Source organism: Exophiala viscosa (assembly GCF_022695815.1).
Source record: "Exophiala viscosa unplaced genomic scaffold EDD37scaffold_15, whole genome shotgun sequence".
NCBI classification, from domain to species: domain Eukaryota; kingdom Fungi; phylum Ascomycota; class Eurotiomycetes; order Chaetothyriales; family Herpotrichiellaceae; genus Exophiala; species Exophiala viscosa.
In genome coordinates, this window is record NW_026944367.1 from 393031 (window position 1) to 415065 (window position 22035).

The 22035-nt window shown below is 52.6% G+C and overlaps 8 protein-coding genes across 8 annotated transcripts; 6 read left to right on the forward strand and 2 right to left on the reverse strand.

The window, feature by feature from the left end:
- Positions 1-913: 913 nt before the first annotated feature.
- On the forward strand, positions 914-5079 carry EDD37DRAFT_570321 (uncharacterized protein; the record flags this gene model as incomplete). The annotated part of the gene is made up of 2 exons (XM_062814269.1): positions 914-3203; positions 3251-5079. The coding sequence occupies 2 exons, from the start codon at positions 914-916 to the stop codon at positions 5077-5079; spliced, it is 4119 nt and encodes a 1372-aa protein (XP_062665774.1).
- A 711-nt stretch (positions 5080-5790) lies between these two features.
- Positions 5791-10833, forward strand: EDD37DRAFT_196526 (uncharacterized protein). The gene has a single exon (XM_062810142.1). The coding sequence runs from the start codon at positions 5905-5907 to the stop codon at positions 10585-10587; it is 4683 nt and encodes a 1560-aa protein (XP_062665775.1). The 5' UTR covers positions 5791-5904; the 3' UTR covers positions 10588-10833.
- A 1374-nt stretch (positions 10834-12207) lies between these two features.
- Positions 12208-13735, forward strand: EDD37DRAFT_196595 (uncharacterized protein). Its single transcript, XM_062810144.1, has 3 exons — positions 12208-12666; positions 12727-12767; positions 12827-13735. The coding sequence occupies exons 1-3, from the start codon at positions 12514-12516 to the stop codon at positions 13647-13649; spliced, it is 1017 nt and encodes a 338-aa protein (XP_062665776.1). The 5' UTR covers positions 12208-12513; the 3' UTR covers positions 13650-13735.
- Positions 13736-14593: 858 nt separating this feature from the next.
- On the forward strand, positions 14594-16143 carry EDD37DRAFT_196583 (uncharacterized protein). The gene has a single exon (XM_062810143.1). It carries the CDS (start codon positions 14697-14699, stop codon positions 15792-15794), a length of 1098 nt encoding a protein of 365 aa, XP_062665777.1. The 5' UTR covers positions 14594-14696; the 3' UTR covers positions 15795-16143.
- Positions 16144-16493: 350 nt separating this feature from the next.
- EDD37DRAFT_613595 (short-chain dehydrogenase/reductase-like protein SDR) lies at positions 16494-17258 on the reverse strand (the record flags this gene model as incomplete). The annotated part of the gene is made up of 1 exon (XM_062815467.1): positions 16494-17258. The coding sequence occupies one exon, from the start codon at positions 17256-17258 to the stop codon at positions 16494-16496; it is 765 nt and encodes a 254-aa protein (XP_062665778.1).
- A 360-nt stretch (positions 17259-17618) lies between these two features.
- Positions 17619-19180, forward strand: EDD37DRAFT_196673 (glycoside hydrolase). Its single transcript, XM_062810145.1, has 3 exons — positions 17619-17637; positions 17693-17868; positions 17939-19180. Exons 2-3 carry the CDS (start codon positions 17787-17789, stop codon positions 19075-19077), a joined length of 1221 nt encoding a protein of 406 aa, XP_062665779.1. The 5' UTR covers positions 17619-17637; positions 17693-17786; the 3' UTR covers positions 19078-19180.
- Positions 19181-19594: 414 nt separating this feature from the next.
- On the forward strand, positions 19595-20814 carry EDD37DRAFT_196755 (3-oxoacyl-reductase). Its single transcript, XM_062810147.1, has 2 exons — positions 19595-19660; positions 19742-20814. The coding sequence occupies exon 2, from the start codon at positions 19937-19939 to the stop codon at positions 20726-20728; it is 792 nt and encodes a 263-aa protein (XP_062665780.1). The 5' UTR covers positions 19595-19660; positions 19742-19936; the 3' UTR covers positions 20729-20814.
- Positions 20815-20900: 86 nt separating this feature from the next.
- EDD37DRAFT_654454 (Alpha/Beta hydrolase protein) lies at positions 20901-21973 on the reverse strand (the record flags this gene model as incomplete). Its single annotated transcript, XM_062818686.1, has 2 exons — positions 20901-21854; positions 21911-21973. 2 exons carry the CDS (start codon positions 21971-21973, stop codon positions 20901-20903), a joined length of 1017 nt encoding a protein of 338 aa, XP_062665781.1.
- Positions 21974-22035: the final 62 nt, after the last annotated feature.

A 22035-nucleotide genomic window follows, 5' to 3' on the forward strand; every position in this document is an offset into this window, starting at 1 on the left:
TGTTCCGACGGCCAGCGACTCCGCATGGCCAGTGCCGAACCAAAAAACTTGCAGGAATGACATTGCCGTTCAGTCACCGTTCAAATAATGATGGATGGCAAGCGGAAGTGACTTGTCTTGATAGGTATATGGTCATAGATTGATTACCATTCAAAAGTTGACAAGGAAAGTCAACACACTCTATCCAGGGCTTTTCCGATCATACCAAGCTATGGGTAGGCGATGGTTACAAGATCTCAAGCTAGGGTTTTGGCTGTAAGGAAATAATAATTCTTGACCCCCCTGCTTTAGGTATTGTTAGCTGCAGATTGACCCCCTATCCTTGCGTCGCAGGTGGTAAAAAAATGACCCACCTACAGGCATTGGAGTTGAAACTTGGCTGCGTGAAGCTTCCCCCATAAGAGTTTATGAAAGAGGACCACATCCTGCACTCCAGCATCCAAAGTTCCCGAACCCACCCTTACCTTTATCTATCTTACACATCCTTGACCTTGCAAGCCAACTGCAATAGCATCTTTCGATATTGCATGTAACGTTTGGATCAATCCGCATCGAGTCACGACATGTGCTGCAACGGCATCCTACCGGTCTCCAGTCGTGCGACATTGGCGGACGGTCAATGTTTCTAAGTTCGCAATCCTAAGAAATACAGTTAACACTAATACACGGCTCAGCCAAATTGAGGATCACCATCTACATACCTAGTATGTCCTCAAGTCTAGTGCTCTCGCCGAGCATGGCATATGCACCATACGGGTCTCCAACAAAACCCAAGAGTCCTCGTACTCATTCATCCAAGCATCTCGCGCAATCGGTGCCTCCAAGACAGTCGTCCGCCTCTGTCTCCTCTTCTCCTGCTGCCTCTCAAATCCAATCCTCCAGACAATCGCCGGCAACGCCTACGCGGACATACATGCTGAGCTCTGGAACACTTCGTGCCGACCCGGTCTCGCTGGGCCCCGGCAATGACGATGACGACGGCGAAGATCCCCATGATCTGTCTTTTTCCTCCAAACATGTCCTTCGGGCGTCCATGGTGGACAATCTGGTCATGTCGCTCGACCAATTCTCCGGCGGTGTTGGCGATGTGGTCTATACCCCTCGCAAAAACAGCTACGATATGGACGCAAGAGCTCGGTCAAGAGGACATACATTTTCTTCCTCGGTGTCTTCCGAGCCAGAATTGGGGGAACTGAGGTCTATGCCAACATTCCCAGAGACAGTCCCTCGCGTGCCTCTCCGAAACAACATGAGATATCATAGGAACATGCAGAGACTACCCAGTATATTCGGAGAGGATGAAGAGTCTGTCCGTTCGAAAAGGTCCGACGCTCAGCGAGCGGCACATCCTGGGCAGGCGCGGAGAAAGAAGAACGCTTCCACTGGTGGCCGAAGCAATGCGAGCAGCACATCTTCCAGTATCGACCTAGGTCATCTGGCAAGTCTATCTGGTCGATTGGGTGCAGCAGGCGACAGGCGATCCCGAAGTTTCGACCTGGGTCCAAGGACTCGTAATCCACGTCCTTCCAAGACACAGACGACAAATTCAGACAGCATTGCTCCTACACCAGTGATCTTTGCTGGGCCGGAATCCCAGAAAGGTATGCCCGGGAACTCTGCTGTTCCTGCACTTGCTCGGAAAAACAGTGCCAAATCCTCAAAGAGCGCGTACGTAAAGAGGACGTGGACAGGGACACAGACTGCCAATGGTCCGAGGTCGAACATTGACCCTGTACCACATTTACCCTCCATGAAGAGTGCACCAGTCCTTACTCACGTCACTCTAGAGCAGAAAAGCTATCTGGAAAATCTACCTGAACCGATTGTAATTGCAAGGCCGGGCTTCTTCCGACGAGTCTTTGGTTCGTCGAAGAACCCCGTTGTTCCCGCGGAGTATAATTCCAACAACTCCAACACACTCACAAAGTCATACGACGGTCGTTCGACGCCTGTTCAGGACGAGGCACCGCTTCCATCTACCCCTTCAAACAGGATGCCACGGCCCATTCGACGGCTGTCCACAGATACATCGGCAAACAAAGAGAATCAACCAGTGATTAGTAAAAAGTCGTCTTCGTTCTTCCGCCGAAGGAAGAAGTCTATCTCAAGCATTGTACCGCCACCAATGCCACTGACACTCAGCACCGAGCTCAAACCAGACACTGAACAAGCCGATGGCACGAGTCCAGTTAGTAGCCTGAGAGCTTTTATGGACCCCTATCTGGCGGAAGACCAATTGCCGTCCCATGGTCATCGGCGGACAAATTCCATGCAAGGCTTTTACACCCCAACTGGTCCACCTCCTGCTTTTGGCCTTCCACCAGAACAGGTCAGTCTTCCAAAAGCTGGGAGTCACAGTCGAAATCAGTCTCACAGCAGCAATAAGACGCTCAAGTCTCACACCAAACCTCCAACCCTACGCGTCCCTCATCAGCAGTCTTTCTTGGCCGACAGCAGCAGTGCAGAGGAGCCTTTCAGGCGATCTGTGTTCGGTGGAAGTCAGCTCTCCGATAGTGAGCGGTCAGAATTGTGGAATGGACGCAACGTGAGTGACGTTGGACTCGATCCTACGACATCAGCGAACCTACTGGCCAGCCCCACACCTAACCCGAGGCAAGCAACGATCCGACAAGGCTCCTGGATCTCTGACACAGTCTCGCCCTCATCTGGCATGGACGAAGACTCACGCACAGGTTCCATCGCACATGATGAGGAGCCAATCCCCTCCAACAAGAGACCGAAGGGCCTGGAAATGTCTCGAAGGAACTCCGAATCCTCGCAGTTGGCATCGGCGTCCGATGTGAGCGACTACCGCTCGGCGCCTACGACACCCATGATTGTGGAAACTCCTCACGAGGACAGCTCTGCGCCGTCAACATCCTATGTGTTACCAACGGGGCCTCGACCGCTTGACCAGAACGCTGCAAAACTCAGGGCTCAACAGATCTTTGACAACACAGACGACCAGGTAGATTCCTCAAATGCAGGAGCCTGGTTGGGAGAAGCAGGCACCGAACGGGAACGGGTGAGAAAAGCATATATGGAGCTCTTCGATTGGTCGAATCAAGACATCATCGAGTCTCTCAGGGGTCTTTGCGATCGCATCGCCTTCACAGGTGAAACTCAACAGATGGATCGAGTCATGGATGCTTTTGCACAGCGCTGGTGCGAATGTAATCCCTCTCATGTCTACAGATCAAGTGGTATGCTGCTTTCGCCTTCATTCAGTTACCTTTACTGACCTTGGTAGATGTTGTCCACACCATTTGCTATTCAATCATTCTTCTGAACACCGATTTACATCTAGCAGACATCGGGCAAAAGATGACCAAGACTCAGTTTGTCCGCAATACACTTCCCACCATCAAACGAGTTGTGCATGGGGCGGAAGCGAACAAGACCATACGGCCAACCAAAAGCCGTACAAATACAAGCTCTACCAATGATCCGAACCTGACTGTTCAAGCACGAGATGGTACAGGCCAGGACCATTCATACGAATCTGACTATGTCCTCGTGGAAGATGAAGCCTTGGTAGACATCAGAATAGGCAGATCATGGGAGATGCAGATCGAGTCTGTGTTGAGATCAGTCTACGCTTCAATCTCGCAAGCGCCACTGCCACTATTTGGCGCTCCAGGCGATTCGAACATGCATTCGAGCCAACCAAGCAACTTCCTCACTATTGGGTCCAACGCGCTACGTCGTACACCCAGCGTACTCAGCAAAGCCCACTCCGATTCATATCGTGGACGGTTTGGAGAAAGCAGATCTCTTGGTGCCCGATGGATGACCAAAGCCAGATCTCGACCTCGCTTACCCTCCGCGGCAGGCTTTGGTTCTAGCAGAACCAGCATAGACGAGCAGTCCTGGAACGGAAGCCCATCCATATCGAGCACGTGGAGTAAAGTCAGTCTTGGTAAGACCTTCACAACTATGTCGGTTGATTCACTTGGCACTGAGGCGACTCATGCCGACTATCAGTCCTCCATTGGATTCGCAAATGCACTGAGTCAAGCAATCATCCGTGAGGACCAGCTCGAGCTGGATGTGCCCGTTGATGAGGGCTTGAAGGCTTCTTCCCTACTTGAGGACGAGTCTCTGGAGCTGTGTGGTGCCCCATGGGCCAAAGAGGGCATCGTCAAGCACAAATGTCACCTGGAGGGTGTCGAAAAACGGTCCAAGGATAGGAATTGGTCTGACTGTTTTGCGGTGATTGAGAAGGGCTGGATGAGACTTTTCTCGTTCTCAAATTCGGGCAAATCTCTTCGAAACAAAAGCCGCCTACCCAAGGCAGGTGGAGTCGTGGGAGGTGGGAACTGGCAAGATAACGCGGAAGAAGTGTGGAAGTTTATGCTCCGACATACCATCGCCAGCTCTCTCCCACCTCCAGGATACTCCAAGGCACGGCCCTATGTCTGGGCTCTGAGTCTGCCGACCGGCGCTGTACATCTTTTCTCCGTTGGGACGCCTGACATCGTCAAAGAGTTCGTCACTACCGCCAACTATTGGAGTGCTAGGCTTTCCAAGGAGCCCATGATGGGCGGTATCAGCAACATGGAATACGGATGGAGCGATGGAGTGCTCAATTACGCACTAATGGCGTCAGAGGCCCCCTCAAACGGTCGCCCAAGCACGCAGATGTCGATGCGGAGCTCCTTGGACCACGTTAGTAGCGTGCGAGCGAAGTTGCCTGGGGACAGGGCCCATATCAACGACTGGGCGCCGCCTCAGCAATCCATGTTTGCTTCGCAGTTGCTTGAGGTCGACCAGCTGAAGGCATTGCAGACATACGTGAACAATGTTGAGGATGAGTTGCAGAAACACAACGAACTCCGAAGTCTGATGTTATTAGCATTCTCTACTAAGCATCCCAACTCGACGAAGGCTATGAACAATTGGGAGAAGAAGAGCAGCTACCTTCTGCGAGAGATTGTCAAATTCCGGACATATATTGATTGTCTGCAGAATGCTCAGGGCACGAAGGAACGAATCTACAAGATGAGGAGGGAGGAAGATGACTCACGGCACGCTGAAAAGGACTCGAGGGTTCTGACTACCTCGCACGAGATGGCATGAAATGTTTCCCAGTTCTGCGGTTCATCTTGTGCACTGCCAACTATTGTACAAGTGATGATAAAGATGCAGATGTGCTGTTCTGTGGTCTGGAGAAGCCATGCACATCTCGCAGTGAATGATTGACGACTTTACGAGAACACAAAATGACAGGGGGCGGGCTCTGGCAGTTCTGTTTCTTTAGCATGGCTACTGATACCTCTCGAGGCCAGTGGCGATGAATGTTGATGATACCCACACACACACTTGTAGTCTCTTCCACCTCTGCACATCTTTTGCTTCTCACGTATTTGCCCAACGCTCTACACGTTGAGGTCGTTATGCAAGAAAATCAGTGTCGGTATTGAATTGGTTCGCTTGCTCAAAAAGTCCGGAGCCCGCCTGCCCCTGTCTTGACTTAGGGTGAATTGTTGATGATATGCACCAATTGGGAAAGGAGCTTGGCGCGAATCGGCTCGGTGGCAGGAGAGTGTCAGGGGAGGGCGGAAACAGATTGACAGACAGACCGTGCCCCCCCCAGCCAGCACTTCACGATTTGGAAACAGCCGCGGAGTCGACCCTTTCGCAGACCCTCGATTCTTTTCGTCGCACTTGCGCATAATTGTCGAGAGTGACGCCGTTGTGCCATTGAAGGCCTCAAACGACGCCCGCAGATCTAGATATACAGTCACGACGCGCCCTTATTCACATCGTCATCCCGCGCGTCAAGATCATCCGAATCTCCACATGTCCGCAACACCGTCCTTGCAAGGCTCGAATCCATGCGGCCTGCGACGTCGCAACTGTCAAGAACAGTAGCCACCGCTCCCCAGTGCTTCAGCACCTACAATGTCGTCTTCATTCCTCTCAGATCGACCGCAGACTGCGCGCCGTTCGCTTTCTAGGGTGCCCGGAGGCTTCGATCCAGAAGAGGAGGACGACTTGTCCGAAGCAGGGAGTGACAATGCGGATTCGCATTTCGATTCACGGCTTGTCGACTCCTTCTTGCGGGGTCCCAAAGACCCCAGCAGCCTCTTACAACCGGCTGAGGGGTATACATATCCCGGGCTGCCAGCGAACCATGCTCTCGACGAAAGCGAGATGCACAAAAAGCTCTCCGACGTCGAGTCAAGCTTCCTACCCGAGGCATCACAATTGACCGGGAGAGATTCTGCGACGAATGGCGCGGACGATACTCATCAGTTTGGGATTGTGAATGATAACATCGCAGTGCGGAAAAAGCCACACCCTATAAAAGTCCCCTATCCGCACGAGGGCAGAGAGAATGATCCAAACACGAACACCGACACTGTACTTTCGCCGAGAACACCACCTGGCGGCTACAAGACACCGGCGCCAGAGCAGCAAGAGTTCTCCCACATGGACGGAAGTGATGGATTGACGCCTGAAGCTCCTAACACCTCCGCACTCGAAAATATGTCTTCTTCCCCAACTGCCGCGGCTGCTGCACGGACCCTTTCGCGAGTACAGTCTCTTGCGACAATGGGTGGTTATGAGACGGCGAATGAGCGAGAAGACGAACCTCGGGCTGGAAAGAGATCGGTGCAGGAACCAGAAGATAGCGAGGTAACGCCGCGAAAGAGCACGGGGCAGAACGATTATGACGATCGCTTTTTGGATGTCCCTGACACAGTGAATGGACAGCTACAGGCATCAGTCGGTGGCTCTAAGCCGTCGAAACGCCCACAATATCTCCAGAAGCGCTCGTCACAAGCGCGACTGTCGTACGACTCGATGGCTAGTTCAAACACCGAGGCCAGCGACGCCACTCTGGGAGCTGACTTCGCCCTTCAGTCAGGTGGTGCACTGCCAGACTCCACAGCACAACGCAAAGCTAGGACCACCCTCTCCCGGCAGGCCAGCTTGGGAAGCATGATGTCCGGTGTATCAGGTATGAGTGATGATGAACAGCGGGCCAGAAGACAAGCGAGCGTGACAGATTTGAGCACTTTGGAAGAAGAAAGCCCTAGGTCTAGCAAGGGTGGCGGCCTGTCCACGCCGCGTGCCTCGACCTTTCACTTCAACATGCCGACAGATACCGTGATCGCGAACAATGTCCGAGATCTGGAGGTTCCCGGCACTTTTGCCCGCCAGTATCGTCAAGACCGCAGCATGTCACCCGAAAAGGCCAACGCCATTTTTGGAACGACTCCTGGCCCTAAGAGGGGTTTGACGCTCAAAGAGCACAGGAGCACCGTCGAGAAACTCGGCAAAGAGAACTTCGACTTGAAGATGAAAATACACTTTTTGGACCAAGCTCTTCAGAAAAGGTCAGAAGACGGTATCAAGGAGATAGTCACCGAAAATGTACAACTGAAATCTGATCGACTCCGGCTCGAGAAAGACAATCACAATCTGCGCAAACAGGTTCGCGAGTTGCAGAAGAAACTCGAGGAAAGCGGTAACCGCGAATCTCCCGGTGCAGACCAGGGTTACGCGACGGATGAGGAGAGAAGTCCTACTGCCGAAGAGGAAGTCATCTATCTCCGCGAGAGGGTGGAAATCAATGAAATCGAGATTGAGAAATTAAGGTCCGACAATTTTTCCAAGGAGACCGAGAAACGAAAGCTGGCAGAGATGGTCAAATCACTGGGCGATACTCGAGGAGCTGCTTCTGATGTTGGCTCGAGGGAAGAGAGAGACATGTGGAAAGATATGCTCGAGGCCGAGACCATTGCCCGGGAACAATCCGAAGAGGACAACAAAAGACTACGGGATGAGATCACGAAGCTCAGAAATGATGCGTCTGTTTCTGCGAAATCAAACTCACGTAAGACACGGATGGGCCTTTCTCGATCTAGTAGCGTCGAGGCTGCCAATGCTCAGGCTGCGGAGGTCGAAAGACTGAGACACGAGGTATCGGAGTTGCAGAAGATGATAGGTGCACAAGCGTCCACATTAACTTCTCGAAACAAAGAAAAGGAACGCTTATATCAGGAGATCGAGGACTTGAAGTTGGGACGAATGAGCGGCCTCCGCAGCGTTGCTGGCGATAGCATACTGGACCGATCAGCGTCACGAGCGAGGTCACATTCCCGAGCAAGCAACGGCACACGTATATCTCGACTTAGTGACCGAGAGAGAGAGGGCCTGGAGACGAAAATCAACGAATTACGCGATGAAGTGTCTCAGATGAAACTGGAGAACCAAAATCTCCAGAATCAGTTTGATGAGGCACTTGCCGAACTCGACGCTATTGATGCTCAAGCGCAGGCCGATGCCGACCAATTCAACGAGGAGCTGAATCTGTTGACACAAGAACGGGACAATGCTCTCCGGGATGCCGAGGAGCAGGATCAAGCGTTTCAGCAGCTCAAAAATGAGGCTCAAGAAGAGATCGATGGCCTTGGCGACGAACTTGATGCTAAAGTTGATGAATGTGCACGACTCGAGCAGGACCTAAAGGCACAAGCTGAAAATATCAAGGTGTTGCAGTCTGAAATGCGGTCGGCCGCTGAAGGTCTTGTCCGTCTTGAGGAAGATGCCCAGCAGAATCTGGCACGTTATCAATCCGTCAAAGCAGAACTCGACGATGCCAATCGAGAGCTCGAGAACCTCGAAAAGTCTCTTGGCGAGGCCGAAAGCAAAGTACAGCGGCTCACTGTGCAACAAGAGAGTAGTCATAATGAGATCGCTTTCCTTCGTGAAGAGCAAGACGGCGATAAGATGAAGATTGGCGACTTGGAGTCATTACTGAAGAAAGTACACCTCAACCTGGAATCAGAAAGGGAGAAGAGCAGAGACTTGGAGCGCCGTATCAACGAAGAGCGGTCCCAGAGAGATGCTGTGGCGAGTCATGAGAAGCAAGAGGTGCAAAGAGTCATCAATGACCTCAATCGTGAAGCTTCTGGAGCCAAGGACGAGCTTCGGAAGGTTCGCAAGGCTTTGTCGGCGACTAATATCGAAGCAACCACGTACAAAGACCGGTTGTCAGAGATTGAAGAGAGCTTGCGAAATATCATTGGCGATCCTAACGCCTCGCGGTCAAGCATGATTAGCGCAGTCACGAAAATGCGGCGAGATCTTGATCAGACCACTGCTGATTTGGAATCAGTGCGGCAACGGCTGGAGGAGAGCGAAGGTCTACTTTCGGACCGTGATGCGTTGCTCGAGTCCACCGGCCACGAATGCAAAAGGTTGGCAGACGCGTATGAGCGTGAGAAGGCAGGTCGACGACAGGATAAGCTTGACTTTGAGCGGACCAACAAAGGTCACAACTCAACGACTCGCGCACTCTCGTCTGCATCTGCAAGAATTGCCGAACTTGAAGGGCAGCGCCAGAATGACAGGAAACGGGCTGCGCAGGCTGAAAGCCAACTCAAAGATCAACTTTCGGAACGGAATCAGATCTTGCTTAATCTTTGGAAGAGAATGTCATCCATGTGTGGTCCTGACTGGGCTCACAATAACAGCCTGATCAACGGCAATCTACCGTCTCAAGAAGTCATAGGAAACATGCTCTTCTGGCCGGGGTTCAGCAGGAACTTGTTGCTCGCTGCCAAGCAGGTCGAAGGCACATTGTCTACGTTCAGAGACAAGATCAAGCGGGTTGAGAGGGAGCTTTACAAGGAGTATCAGGCTCTTGAACAGACTCTAGAAGTACGGACCCGAAAGCTCGAACGCATCGAGGAGAGCTGGGAGAAATTGAGGTACAAATTGTCGGAGATGGAGACGCGGAAGCACAGCGACCAGAGACCTCGTACGCCCATGTCGGGCAGGACGCCTGAGGTCAGTAAGCTTAAGGGCGAGAATCGGTTGTTGAAAGCGGAGCTCGCACTCCTACAACAGCAGCAGGTCCATCATAACCTTCACCAGCGGCGAGACAGGAACGAGAGTCGAGCTTCGGGATATTCGATGATGACTCAAGACGGGCCCGGTCAAGCGCCTGATGGCGCCACTGTTGGTGTTCCTGCCCGCTCTTCGAGCATGAGACGCCATCGAAATATGGAGCTCCAACGGCATCATTCTTCGGGGGCTGTTGAGACTTTGGGCGGTCTGAATTCGCCGGACATGGCGTCGCTAAGGTCGAATTCGATATCAAGTCGAAACTCAGTGCTTCGGGATGGTGAGCGTGGGCTGATGGTCCCTTCGGGACCGTCCAATGCGCCTACCAATGGCAATTTTGCCTTACCGCCGCCGCCTCGAGAAGCTCCTCCTGCGCCACCGAGTGTTGGTTCGGGCTCGGATATTGCCAGCATTCACGCCGGCGCTGCTGGGCCGGGCCAGGAGAAGTGGATTCACCGACTGCGCGAGTTGGAGAGACGTCTGAAGGCGGAGCGGGAGGCGAGACTTCTTGACCGCAGTGGCGCGAGGAAGAGACTCGAGGAACGCGATGCTGTTAATGAGGAGTTGAGAAGGGAGTTGGAGAGGGAGCGTGTGAGGAAGAGTCTTGAAGGTGATGCGCTACTTAGTCCTTTTCTGGCGTTGGAGGAGCCGGAACAACGCGCTGAGCTGCCAGTCGACGTAGGGCCTGGGTATGGGCATGGCGTAAGTGCGAGGAATAAGCGGTAGATTCGTTTTCCATTTCAGAAGTGGAAAATGAAGAAAACTTGACTGGCACATTTTTTCGGGTTTGGCATTTTCATGAGGACTTGGTTCTGGGCAGGTGGGTGGGACTTTTGTATCAGTATAACTTGGGCTGATGGGCACTTGTATTCCTATATGGGACTTTCCGTCCTCGCGATCGGGGCAGCCTGGCATTCGGGTTATTGGAGACTGGATGAGGTGATGCACTGTCCCAGGCTTTTAAACCATTTCAAATGAGATGAGAGAAGAAATCAATTCAAGACCTAAGACTCGTATATGCATCAGTAAAGCCTATCAAGTCGACTTCCTCTTCTTTTCGTGTACGTGTTCCGGGTATTGAGGCTTCGCCGCCGCCGCCGCTCTGCGTCTGTCATACAGTTGTTTCAATTCCTCCTTGTTCAAGCCTTCTGCCTCATAATCTTCCTCCTTGATACTGCCGAATTGTCTTGTTTTTGGATCATATGCACCGTTTGGTCGTCCAGCGAGTTCTTCGGCCTCATGGAGCCTCTCGAGTGCAAGCTGATCCTGGTTGGCCTTGAGAACGCCGATCCGCGTCTCGTGTCCAGCACGCCTACCACGAGAGTCGCCAATCCTTTTGTTTTTTTGTTCTTCGCGCGATCTTATGGCTCTGTCGAGGACAAGGACACCAGTCAGTAACGCCACGTTGATGGTGGTTCACTGGAACCGTTGATCTGCACGCCCGTGGGTTTCGTATGGGAAAGAGACTCATTACTGACCTTTGAATATCCGGGCTTCTGTCCCTAAGGTGCGAACGACGCTTGGACGGGTCGTCCTTAGGGTAGTGTTTCTTCCCCCTCTGATAGAGACGGGCTTCGATATCTTTATGTTCCTTCCCGTCTTGGTCACTCACTTCTTCGTCAGTGCCGCTGTCACCATAACGGCCACGCGACCAGTCGTAACCACCATCATTCTGTGCGTAGTGATAACCGTAGAGATAACCGTCTCTCGGCATGTTTTGGTTGGTAGCTGCACAGAGAAGGTAAAGTCTTTTGCGTTCCTGCAAGGCAATCAAAAACTAGAGAGATCTGCACAGAAGGAGGAACAAGAAGTCGAGGAAGCTTGACCTCTGGACGAGACAGGTTATATCCATACTCGTGAGCCTCTGCCAACGTGCGCTCGGCGCGTTTTGCTGCCCAACCTCGATGCGATGGCCAGCGTTCGACGGCATTCTATGTATACAAATCGGGCAACTTGTGGAAAGATACTGCACCTGTGACCAGTGGTCGTACCTGAAGCGAACACGAAAGGTTGAGACCTACCAGGGCCACAACATTCGGCCCCATTGCAGCCACATGATCATGCCAATTGGCATTTGAAGGTACTGTGCCGGCCTTCCTCGATGTTGACGCGCTCTCTCGGTCACAATGTTGAAGGGATTTTGGAGGGAGTTTGTACCCTTCTTGTTAATCACCATTGACTTGACTTCGATATAGCTTGAGGTAAAAGCAGTGCGGTCAAGTGCAGTGGGAACGGCCCCACGAGGACGGAGAGAGCCGAACAGACCGAGGGGAAAAGAGCAAGTCCACCGGCTATCTGAAACTGGAAATATTGCCCTGCCACACCTACTTAGAAGGACTCGGGAGACGGACATTGCCCACTTCGGCCCGGCGTTCTACTTATTGTATGGCGTTTCGGGCGGGCATTTCCAGTTCATTAAGTGAAAAAAAGGGAGAACAGCGCCCGGACCATTTTGCCAGTGCCCGAGGGTTATCGATTCCGACGGTTTGATTCCGGTCGCAATTCCGAGTGGATGAAATTCCCCTTCTCATCGCATGATATGTCACCGCACCTCACCTTACCTCACTCTTGATCCGGCCTGATGTTCTAACCGACGCACTCTCACTTCCATCCGCTCTTCTTCCCCATCGATAGTGACCTTGCGCCGACACAATGGAGGGCCTTCGGTCGGCAGCACGAGCGACAGCGACCAGCCAGTCTCAGTCTCAACCGCAACCTCAACCTCACCCGACTCAGCCACAGGATACGATTACAGTCGCAAAGACCGAGGAGAAGAAGCGAACGGATGCCGAACCCGCAGAACAAGTCGATGGAGAAACACTAGAAGATGGGGAGGAGCTGTTAGACGACGACGAACTAGGCGAGGATGAAGAGTACGAGGACGATGATGAGGATGACTTTGAAAAGTGAGCAGCAGTTCTGAATTGCCAAACGCACGCATCTGACAATTGTCGCCAATTTCTAGTTTTACGACCTCGGAAATCGTAACCGTCTATGTCGGCCACAAGCGCAAACGGTTTTTCCTGCACCGCGAACTCATCTGCGAAAGATCGCCGTTTATGGAAAAGTGCCTGAAGAAGGACCGCTTCGACGAAGGGTACAAGAACGAACTTTACCTACCCGAGGACGACCCGAAGGCTTTCTCGATAGTAGTCGAATGGATCTACCGCAGCAAACTACCTGCGCGGACGGAGCCGACTTTTGACTTGGGCGATCTGTCGGCATCCTACTGCATGGCGGACAAATTCGGTATGGAAGAACTACAGAACAGTATCATGGATAACATCCGGGGTGCGTTCTCGCGGCGTGACGGCGAACTGTGCAAGCCGCCGCACTTTTCGGCGCTGGCGCTCACACACCTCACGGGCCCGCCTAAGAGCCCGCTCAAGCGATTCTACGTGGAGCATCTTGTGCACCATATGATGAAGCATCCGAAGTGGTACCACGAGTTGAAGAGAAATGAGCCCAATCGCGCGGATCTCGAGGAGTTGTTCAAGATCCCGGATCTGGTCAGTTATATTATGAAGAAGATTTGGCAGTTCCAGGCCGAGCCGTGGAAGGATCCTGCTACGTGGGATAAATGCTGCTACCATGTTCATGCTGCGACTGTGTGTCCGACTAGGGCTACGGCGGCGGCCGCTGCGGCAAATAACAAGGCAATCAAGGGCCCTGGGTCGGGACTGCACATTGGTTCTGGACTGGCGGGCCATGTGCATGGGCTGGGCGCGCCGGGAAGGTCGTGGCCTCCTTCTGCTATGGGTGTGTGGAATCCTGGTGTCGGGTGGTAGGCATGGTCCTGGACAGCTGGTTGTCAGTGACTACCGTGGTGCATGGTTGAGGAGGATGCGGTGTACCGTCAGTCCCTGTGAGGTGCCAGTGATTCTGGACCATATCCTCGGGGTGACGCTGTTGATGTGATGAGGCTGCGTGGGTGTTGACGAACTTTTCCTTACGTTATCTCATTCCGAACTAATGTCAAGTTGGATACTGACCGGTGTTATTGGATCATACTTCATGTATTGCGAGGATTGCTCTGCACGGCGCTGCAGGTGTTTCGGTAATGATCCAGATTTTTCACCATACATCTGGAAGTCTGTTGAATCGGATATTGAGTATGTCTCGGAACTCTTCATGATCGCTTATCATGTTCGAAAATGCGAATTAGCTGCAATATAGCTATGCCTCAGAATGAACCATCTTCCTTACCTCGTTTTATATGATCCTGCACGGACACTTAGCATACGAGCTGCTGTCGATCGACCTGTTCGCGCTTACCCGAAGAGACAAATTGATGCACTTTACACCCTCCAATAACACCCAAATTCTCCTCCGCACTCGCCATGCCTTCTTCTTTCCTTTAATCTCGAAAAGTCCTTTAGTATGATGATAAGTCATTATCGCCATGCTGGCGGGTGAGACGATCTATTATGACTTTTCCCAGTCGGGCAAAGATCCAACCCCGAATGTGTCGGACGGCGCCTCTTTTCTGGGCGGCGCGTCGATCTGTCATGGCAAGCCGATCGTGAGAGCTGAAAGAGCTTGCAGCTTCCTTTTCTTTCCTTATCAGGCTGAGAGCTCTCGCTGCCTCAATTCCTTGCGTCGTCGTCTTTGCATCTTTGTTCATCAGCATTCGTTTCTGCAGCGTTTCGAGCAAGCATAGTTTGTTCAGAGTTTTCAGTTGATCTTAAACGCGCCTTTTCAGCCCGTCGGTACCAGGCGCTACACATAACAAACCTTCGCATAGCTTTGCTTAAGGTGTGTTCAGCAGTCGGGCATCTCAAAATACCAGCTCGATCCCCCCTGTTTGTCTGACTTCCCCGAGAGCGACCGTCAATATGACCAACGAGCGCACACCGCTGCTGGGTTCCTACGCCTATGGCGACAGCGAGGAATATCCGTCTGCAGACCCGCACCAGCAGTTTTGCATGCTCGTTGGTGTCCCGTCCTCTGCCCCTGAGCTACAGGGTAAAAAGCAGCCAGTACCGAAGAAGTCATTGTATGGACGAGTCACTCGTCAGCTGGGCAGCCAGCGCTTCACATATCTTGCGACTGCCTCGTTGTCTAGCACACTTCTACTGACTCAAGTCGTACTTGGGGCCGCGCTAACCGCATTGGGTGCTTCGAGATCCTCGCATATCCTGATCACCATCTTTGGAGCCTTGAATACTGTCATTGCCGGGCTGGTGGCGTATCTGAAATCTCGAGGCCAGCCCATGCGTGCACGCATGTACCGAGACGACCTGGAGCGGGTCGTGGACGAAATCGAAAACTCCGAAGTCATGTGGCTGGGTATTGCACGTCATGTGCACGGCTACGATGAGATTGATACGGATGACCGAGTGAGTGTCCGTAGCGAGGTTGCTAGGCTTACCAGATTATACGATCGGGCCATCAGGACAAATACAATCAACAATCCTGACATGTACGAGGTTGCGGCTGCTGGCTTCGAGGGTAATGGCACAAACATAAAACATGGCGTCTCACATCCAATTGCACCTGTCCCGGTGCCTACACCAGCACCTCCAGTTGCTGTTCCTGCGCCTGCAGGAGAAGCCGCTCCTGCGACGACGCCATCGGTGCCAGCGCCTGCGCCAGCACCTGCTCCGGTAGCTCCCGATCCGGATGAAAGTCCTGCGACAGCTCCGCCACAGCCAAAAGCGGAGCCAAAGAAGGGAGAGGAAAAAGTTAAAGACAACGGCCAGGACAAGAAAGAGGATGGAGATGCTCCAACTAAGGGAGACAGCGGCGAGCCCGCAAAGGAGGGTGAATCGTCGCCTGATCCAAAGAACGCTGACAAGAGTACAACTGATGCTCAATCGTCAAAGTTGCCGCAGCCAAACCCAAAGCAAAACGACCCGGACTCTGAGCCGGCAAGCGATCCTCAAGTGCCACTGAAGGATCGCTCGCCGGATGCACCAAACAGGAAAGCATGATATCTTACCATTGCAGTCGCCATGGTTATTCAGTGGTTGCTTCTCAGCTAACTAAGCAAGCATCCGCGCTCAAGCATCAGCAATTCCCAAAAAGTGACATCAAAGTTCTAAACGACAAAAACTTTGCCATGAACCCTGTTGAGTAGGGGTCATGGTAAGTGAAAGCCGGGTTCGCAGGCTTTTTCCGAGATCCGGGTTCGCAGGATCAAAGGGGTTCGAATCGAAGTCTTAACGCCCTCTAGCCCGGTGCTAGTTTGACCAGATAAGACCTAGAATTTTGTCGTCGATAATTGAATCGAAAAGTCGACTTTTTGTGTGGATTGAACGAGGATCGAACTGGCGACTAATTCGTCACTGACACGCCTTCTAGCCCGGTGCTAGTTTGATAGCCTCGAAGAGACCCAGAGCCAGTGAGGAATTGGTGACCAGTTTTCCGTGAGTTTAATATATAAAGAGTGGCAATATCTGGTACCGGTACTATCGCTGACCGCCTAAGGACAGAGGTAGGCAAGGCATGAGCAGGGCTGGACAATCAACGGGAGAGCTTCGCAAAAAGGCGGGAACCTGCAATATACAAATCGAAGCGATGGGGCCAGTTCTCTTGCATGAATGTGGATCAGGCACACCGGTTAGAATCTATGGCACTGATGTCTACCTGGGTTTTGAAGAAAGACTGGACCTTCCACGGACCGAGAAGGCTCAATCGCTTGCCCCTCTGGCTGCCAATACGGGGTCAAATGCCTCCCTCCAGGCTTGTACGCTTTTAGCAGAAGACCCGGCAGGAGCCTCTTTGATCTCCTTGGCCGGCTTTTCGAGGACCTTCAGCGTCTCTTGGGTATAATCGTCCAGCTCCATTGGCGTAATGACGTGCCACAGTCGATTCTCCGCATCAAGATCGGTCCGGACGTACGGCGGCACTATCTCTATGACATTGACGTTCGTGTCCTTTAATGTCTGTCTGAGGCCGACAAGGAACGAATGCACACCGGCCTTTGTTGGCGAGTAGACGGGAAACATGCCAAACGGAACGAAGGCGATGCCGCTTGAGGTGATGAGGAAGTTGGCTTCACGTTTGAGTGAGATCAAATGTGGAATGAAGTGGCGAGCGAGGATGACGGGAGCTGTCAAGTTGGTGTTGATCTCGTTGATGATCTTCTCGTCGCTGAAGTTGACAAGCGACTTGAAGTTGCCCTGGTACTGGATTCCCGAGTTCACCCACACGGTGTCGATGTTGGGCCATTTGGAGAGGATGGTCTCGACGTGCTTTGGTAATGCGGCCAAGTCGCTGTTGTCCATGGCATAGGTCTCCAGACCGGGCACTTCTTTCGCGACTGTCGCGAGGCGGTCTTCACGGCGACCAGTGATGATGACCTTCTTGCCCATCTTGTTGAAGGCCCGAGCAAAGGATTCACCTATACCGCCGGTACCGCCGAACAAGAGGATCGTTGACATTGAAGAAGTCATTGTCACGTTGAGGGGTGAAATTGTGAATGAGGATATGGTAAGGTAGTGTCTGTCAAGGGGTGTTGAAGAAATGGAAGAGTGCATTGCGAAGCATCTGGGCACTTATATATACCCTCATGCAAGGCAAGATGAGACTGTTCACCTCAATACTCGCACTAAGCTCTGGAGCATATGGCAATGTGGAGCATTGTACGTCTTTGGACGGAGATAGCGGGGAGAAGATGCCCGATTTGGTATGAGTTACGTTGGAACCCGTCCAGGTTACTCCACACTTCAAAGGATCCCATTCAAGGACGACCTCTCTGCTTCACGTTCGCCTTCACCTTTACCTTCATCTTCATGTCGATCTAAGTCGGATCTGCCGGTTGGCTCCGGTTGGGTAAGTCACCTGCATATGGCGTTCACATACCTCGCAACCAATCGGACTTGAAAAGGCTCACCGTTATGTCACCTATTCCTGACTACGATTCATCCAGACGCCGGTGTAACTGAATGTTCATGCAGTGTCAACAATGACACAAAGAGGACATGGAACGGCCGCGTTTGACATTGAGTGAAGGCGCCTCGCCTCATTCGAGGTCAAAAACCCCATGCGCTGTTGAGGAGTCAGGTAAGAAAAGAGTCTCAAGTGGGAAGCCATCCTTTCTTCCAACACAAACCAACAATGACGCTCTCTTTAGCAAGTGGTGGCGGATATCCACTGAATATAACTCAGCCAGCTATAAACGTGTTCCTGGCTTCAAAGCAAGATGAAATCGGTCAGATCAACGGGCTCACGTACTGGCAAGTCGCCAACGGCTATACCGCAGTCGCTCTACACGATACATGGTCAAACACGACTTCCAACGCCGATGTGCTGGACACTCTCATATCCACGGTTGAAGCCAACCAGGCCGACTGCATCAACGAGATGAATGACGATTCCATGTGGTGGTCGATCTGTCTGTTGGAAATGTACGAACTCACACAGAACGCGCAGCACCTGAATGTCGCCGAAGCCATTTGGAATCACGTTCAGCAGTACGTGGTCTCGCCAGGTAGATACAACATCAACGGCCTTGACATGGCAGGTGCAGTCATGTGGACCAACAAGACCAACGAGACGCAAGTCAACGCGATTACCGCAGGTCTGTTCTCGGAGCTCTCGGCAAGACTGGCATGTCAAGCCGAGCCCGGGCCCACACGTGAGGCACTCCTCGAGTACGCAGAGTACACCCTCGGTTGGATTCTGCGATGCCGCTACGTGCCAGATGAGAACCTCGTGCTGGACCACATTGATCTTGCCACGGGACAAACCTTTGACTGGAGCTTCACGTACAACACAGGGCAAGCCATTGGAGCGTCCATCGCAATCTATAACGCCATGAAAAGCAATGGCACCGACCAGGGTCAGATGCAAACCTATATGAATCTTGCGAGCAACATGGCGCTCAACGCGATGAACCGGACGACTTGGATCGATGGCGACGGCACGCTCACGGAAAGAGACGCGTATCCCGGCACTGGCGCCGACCCGACACCGGCCTCCCAGGACTGCGACGCCATTGGGTTCAAGGCCATTCTTCTGCGCAATTTGGCTAAGCTGTATATGCTTTTACGAAACGAGGGCCTCAATACCGGGCTGCAGGGTCAGATCATCACATTCGTGCAGTGGCAGTTTCACAGTCTGCTGACGCGCAATTGTAATGGGCAAGATCAGTATGGCCCGTGGTGGGCTGGGCCCATGGACTTGCCGACTAGTCATAGTCAACTTGCCGCATTGGATGTCATGGCTGCTATCCACGCCGTGGGAACTCAGGGACAGGAATATGACCAGTGAAGGGATGGCGGGTTATGTGATACGATCTAACGACAATTACGAAGCGCTGGCGTCTCATGGATTTGATGATTTTCAGGATCTCTGGAAGTGAGGGACGATACATGTCCTCTTTGCAACATCGGAGACTTCTTAGCATACTGATATTAGGCCGTTCGGGCATGATTAGAACTCTTGCCCTTGCATTTGTCAGTCGGATGATCTTCTCATGCTCTTGCACTCTAAACCTACACCTACGGCGTTCAGACGAGACGTCTCGTTCATGCTTCAGGGCACACATCACTCACTTCTGCTGTAAGGGCTAATATCCGGATCGCTCAAATAGGAGTTTCTATCGAGTTTGCTTACCTCACTTGTGTAGCATGCATTGTGCATTATATAATATGACGAACGTCTTCATCCCGAAATGGAAGTTGCGCGATTCCATCCAATCACGACCACTTCGGCACCACTCCGGATGAACCAATGGCATGATGTCAATACTCGTACCTATCGATTTGCGCGTGCTTCGGCAGATGGAGTGGACACGAAGCCGACTATTTCGAACGAAATCCTTCCATTCTATGACGGCGGAGATATGGGTGTTGTACGTAGATTACCATCGTGTTATATCCGTCAAACCTCGATAAAAGTTCTGACTTGAGCGAAAGGCTGACTGGCCTTGAAGTATATAAGTCTCGAGCGTCTCCCGGTTCTTCGAATACTGAAAGTCCAGACAAAGTGCATGGTACTTGTGTGATCAAACAGAACGACTCGGCACATTCTCCAGACACCGCGAAGTAAGACAAGTCAAAGTTGTGAAACACCAGTATCCAACGGCAAACAACACTGTGTACCAGACCTTCGAAGACAAGAAGCAACAATGGCGTCACACAAATACACCACAAGACTAGCCGGCACATCCGTCCTCATCGTCGGCGGCACCTCAGGCCTGGGCTTTGGCGTGGCCGAAGCCCTCGTCGAGCACGGCGCATCCAACCTATACCTCTCATCCTCCCGCGAAGCCAAAGTCAACGCCAGCATCGACCGTCTCAAGAAATCCTACCCGGACGCAAAGACCAACATCGTCGGCCTGGCCTGCGACCTGGGCACCGAAGAGACCCTCGAATCCAACATCAAGGATCTCTTCAACAAAATCGACACCAAGCTAGACCACATCGTCTTCACGGCCGGCGATCCACTGGGCATGAAACCCCTAGCGGACGTGGACTTAGCATTCTTCAAGAAATGCGGCATGGTCCGCTTCTTCGCACCGTTCTTCGTCACCAAGTACGGCGCCTCGCACCTGAATCCGGGTGTGAACAGTAGTATTACCATCACCACGGGTGCGGTCGCAGAACATCCTAACAACAACTGGACGACCGTGGCGTCGTATGCGGCTGGACTGCAGGGTATGACGAGAAACCTCGCGTTGGAGTTGAAGCCTATCCGCGTGAATTTGATCCAGCCTGGTGCTGTTGAGACGGAATTGTGGGATGGCGCTTTCGAAAATGAGGAGGATAAAGCGAAGGCCCTGAAGGCGTTTGGGGACAAGATGGCGACGGGGCAGGTGGGACAGGTTGAGGACGTGACGGAGAGTTATCTTTATGCTATGAAGGATCGAAATGTTACTGGGACGGTGATTAGGACTGATGGTGGGAGTTTTGTTATGTGAGCGACCGCCCTAAGGTGGTCTGGGGGATCAAGGAGATGAGAGCGTGGGTAGACATATACGGGCTAGCAAGATGATGGACCGGAGATTCTTGATTCAAAAGATAACGGCTGTTGTTGCCACGTTTGAGCCAATGCAAGCTTTTGTTGCTAATGCACCTTCGGCTATCACGACCCTAGGTCTCCCTCCCAAGTAACCAGCCCACACCTCTGGTTTTATCAGCCTTCCACGTCTGTGCCTGTTTGATGGGGAACAAGCTCCAGAAAGTGTGCGGTGTGCCAGGATAAACGTCCACACGAGTCTGGACGCCCAAGTCCTCCAAGATGGCAGCATAAATGAACGAGTCATCCCGGAGCATGTCCATACCGCAGATCTGGAAATACACTTTCGGCGCGATGCCCGCATGCTTGGACATGGGTTGTGTGTTGAACGCGGCATGGATCGGCGAGCTCACGTCCGGCGCATACTCTCTGTCGAAGAGAGCCTTCATGTCTTCGCCAAGAAGGGGTGCCGTCAGACAACGCTCGTCAGTTCGCGACACATACGACTCCTTGTACTTGTCCGGCACGGTTTCTTTGGAGGGGATGAATGAGCCGGCCGAAAAGTATATACCTGTGATCTTCGGCGTGGTGGTCGAGTCTTTGGCCTGGAGTGCGATGACTGCAGCTAGACGCGCGCCCTGGCTAACGCCGCCGATGATCAGGCCGGCAGAGAGGTCGGCGCCGAAAGACGATGCCTTCGTGGATACGTGTTGGAATGCGTCAAGGGCATCGGTCACGCCGGTAGGGAAAGCGTGCTCGGGCGCAAGGCGGTACTGGGGGCTTACGACTACACAGTCGTGTGCCAACACCAGATCGCGAGCGAGACCAGCAACAGAGTACGCGTTGCCCATGACACCACCACCTCCGTGGTAGAAGATGACCAGCGGCTTCGGTTTCGCGGTTGGGGCTGATGCACTGAAGACGAATAGATTGAGCTCGCTGCCATCACGGGCAGTAAACTTGAGGTTCGACTCGATGACTTCTGGAATGGCCGGAGGTGGTGGGAACATCGCCTCCATGGCTCGTAATTGATGGATTGCGTCTGGCGATGAGTAGTCGAGCTTGGGGAATTTCCCGGATTTGACGATCTGCTATAGGTAAGTGAAAGAACGCATCGCTTGAGGATTCGCGAATGATCACTTACTGCATCGATCTCGGGATCTACGACGGCCAGAGAGTCAAGTTCTTCCTTGGTAGGAGGCGCCATGGTTGCTGGTTCGATCGCGAGTCGCAGTCTTACTGTGGTTTGTCGAGTCGTCTTTTGCTTGT

Coding starts and splice junctions, on each gene's coding strand:
- EDD37DRAFT_196526 (XM_062810142.1), top strand. CDS start 5,905: ATGTCGTCTTCATTCCTCTCAGATCGACCGCAGACTGCGCGCCGTTCG.
- EDD37DRAFT_196595 (XM_062810144.1), top strand. CDS start 12,514: ATGGAGGGCCTTCGGTCGGCAGCACGAGCGACAGCGACCAGCCAGTCT. Junction 12,667..12,726: donor ATGCCGAACCCGCAGAACAA/GTCGATGGAGAA, acceptor GAACTAGGCGAG/GATGAAGAGTACGAGGACGA. Junction 12,768..12,826: donor GATGAGGATGACTTTGAAAA/GTGAGCAGCAGT, acceptor GCCAATTTCTAG/TTTTACGACCTCGGAAATCG.
- EDD37DRAFT_196583 (XM_062810143.1), top strand. CDS start 14,697: ATGACCAACGAGCGCACACCGCTGCTGGGTTCCTACGCCTATGGCGAC.
- EDD37DRAFT_196673 (XM_062810145.1), top strand. CDS start 17,787: ATGGAACGGCCGCGTTTGACATTGAGTGAAGGCGCCTCGCCTCATTCG. Junction 17,869..17,938: donor ATGCGCTGTTGAGGAGTCAG/GTAAGAAAAGAG, acceptor CGCTCTCTTTAG/CAAGTGGTGGCGGATATCCA.
- EDD37DRAFT_196755 (XM_062810147.1), top strand. CDS start 19,937: ATGGCGTCACACAAATACACCACAAGACTAGCCGGCACATCCGTCCTC.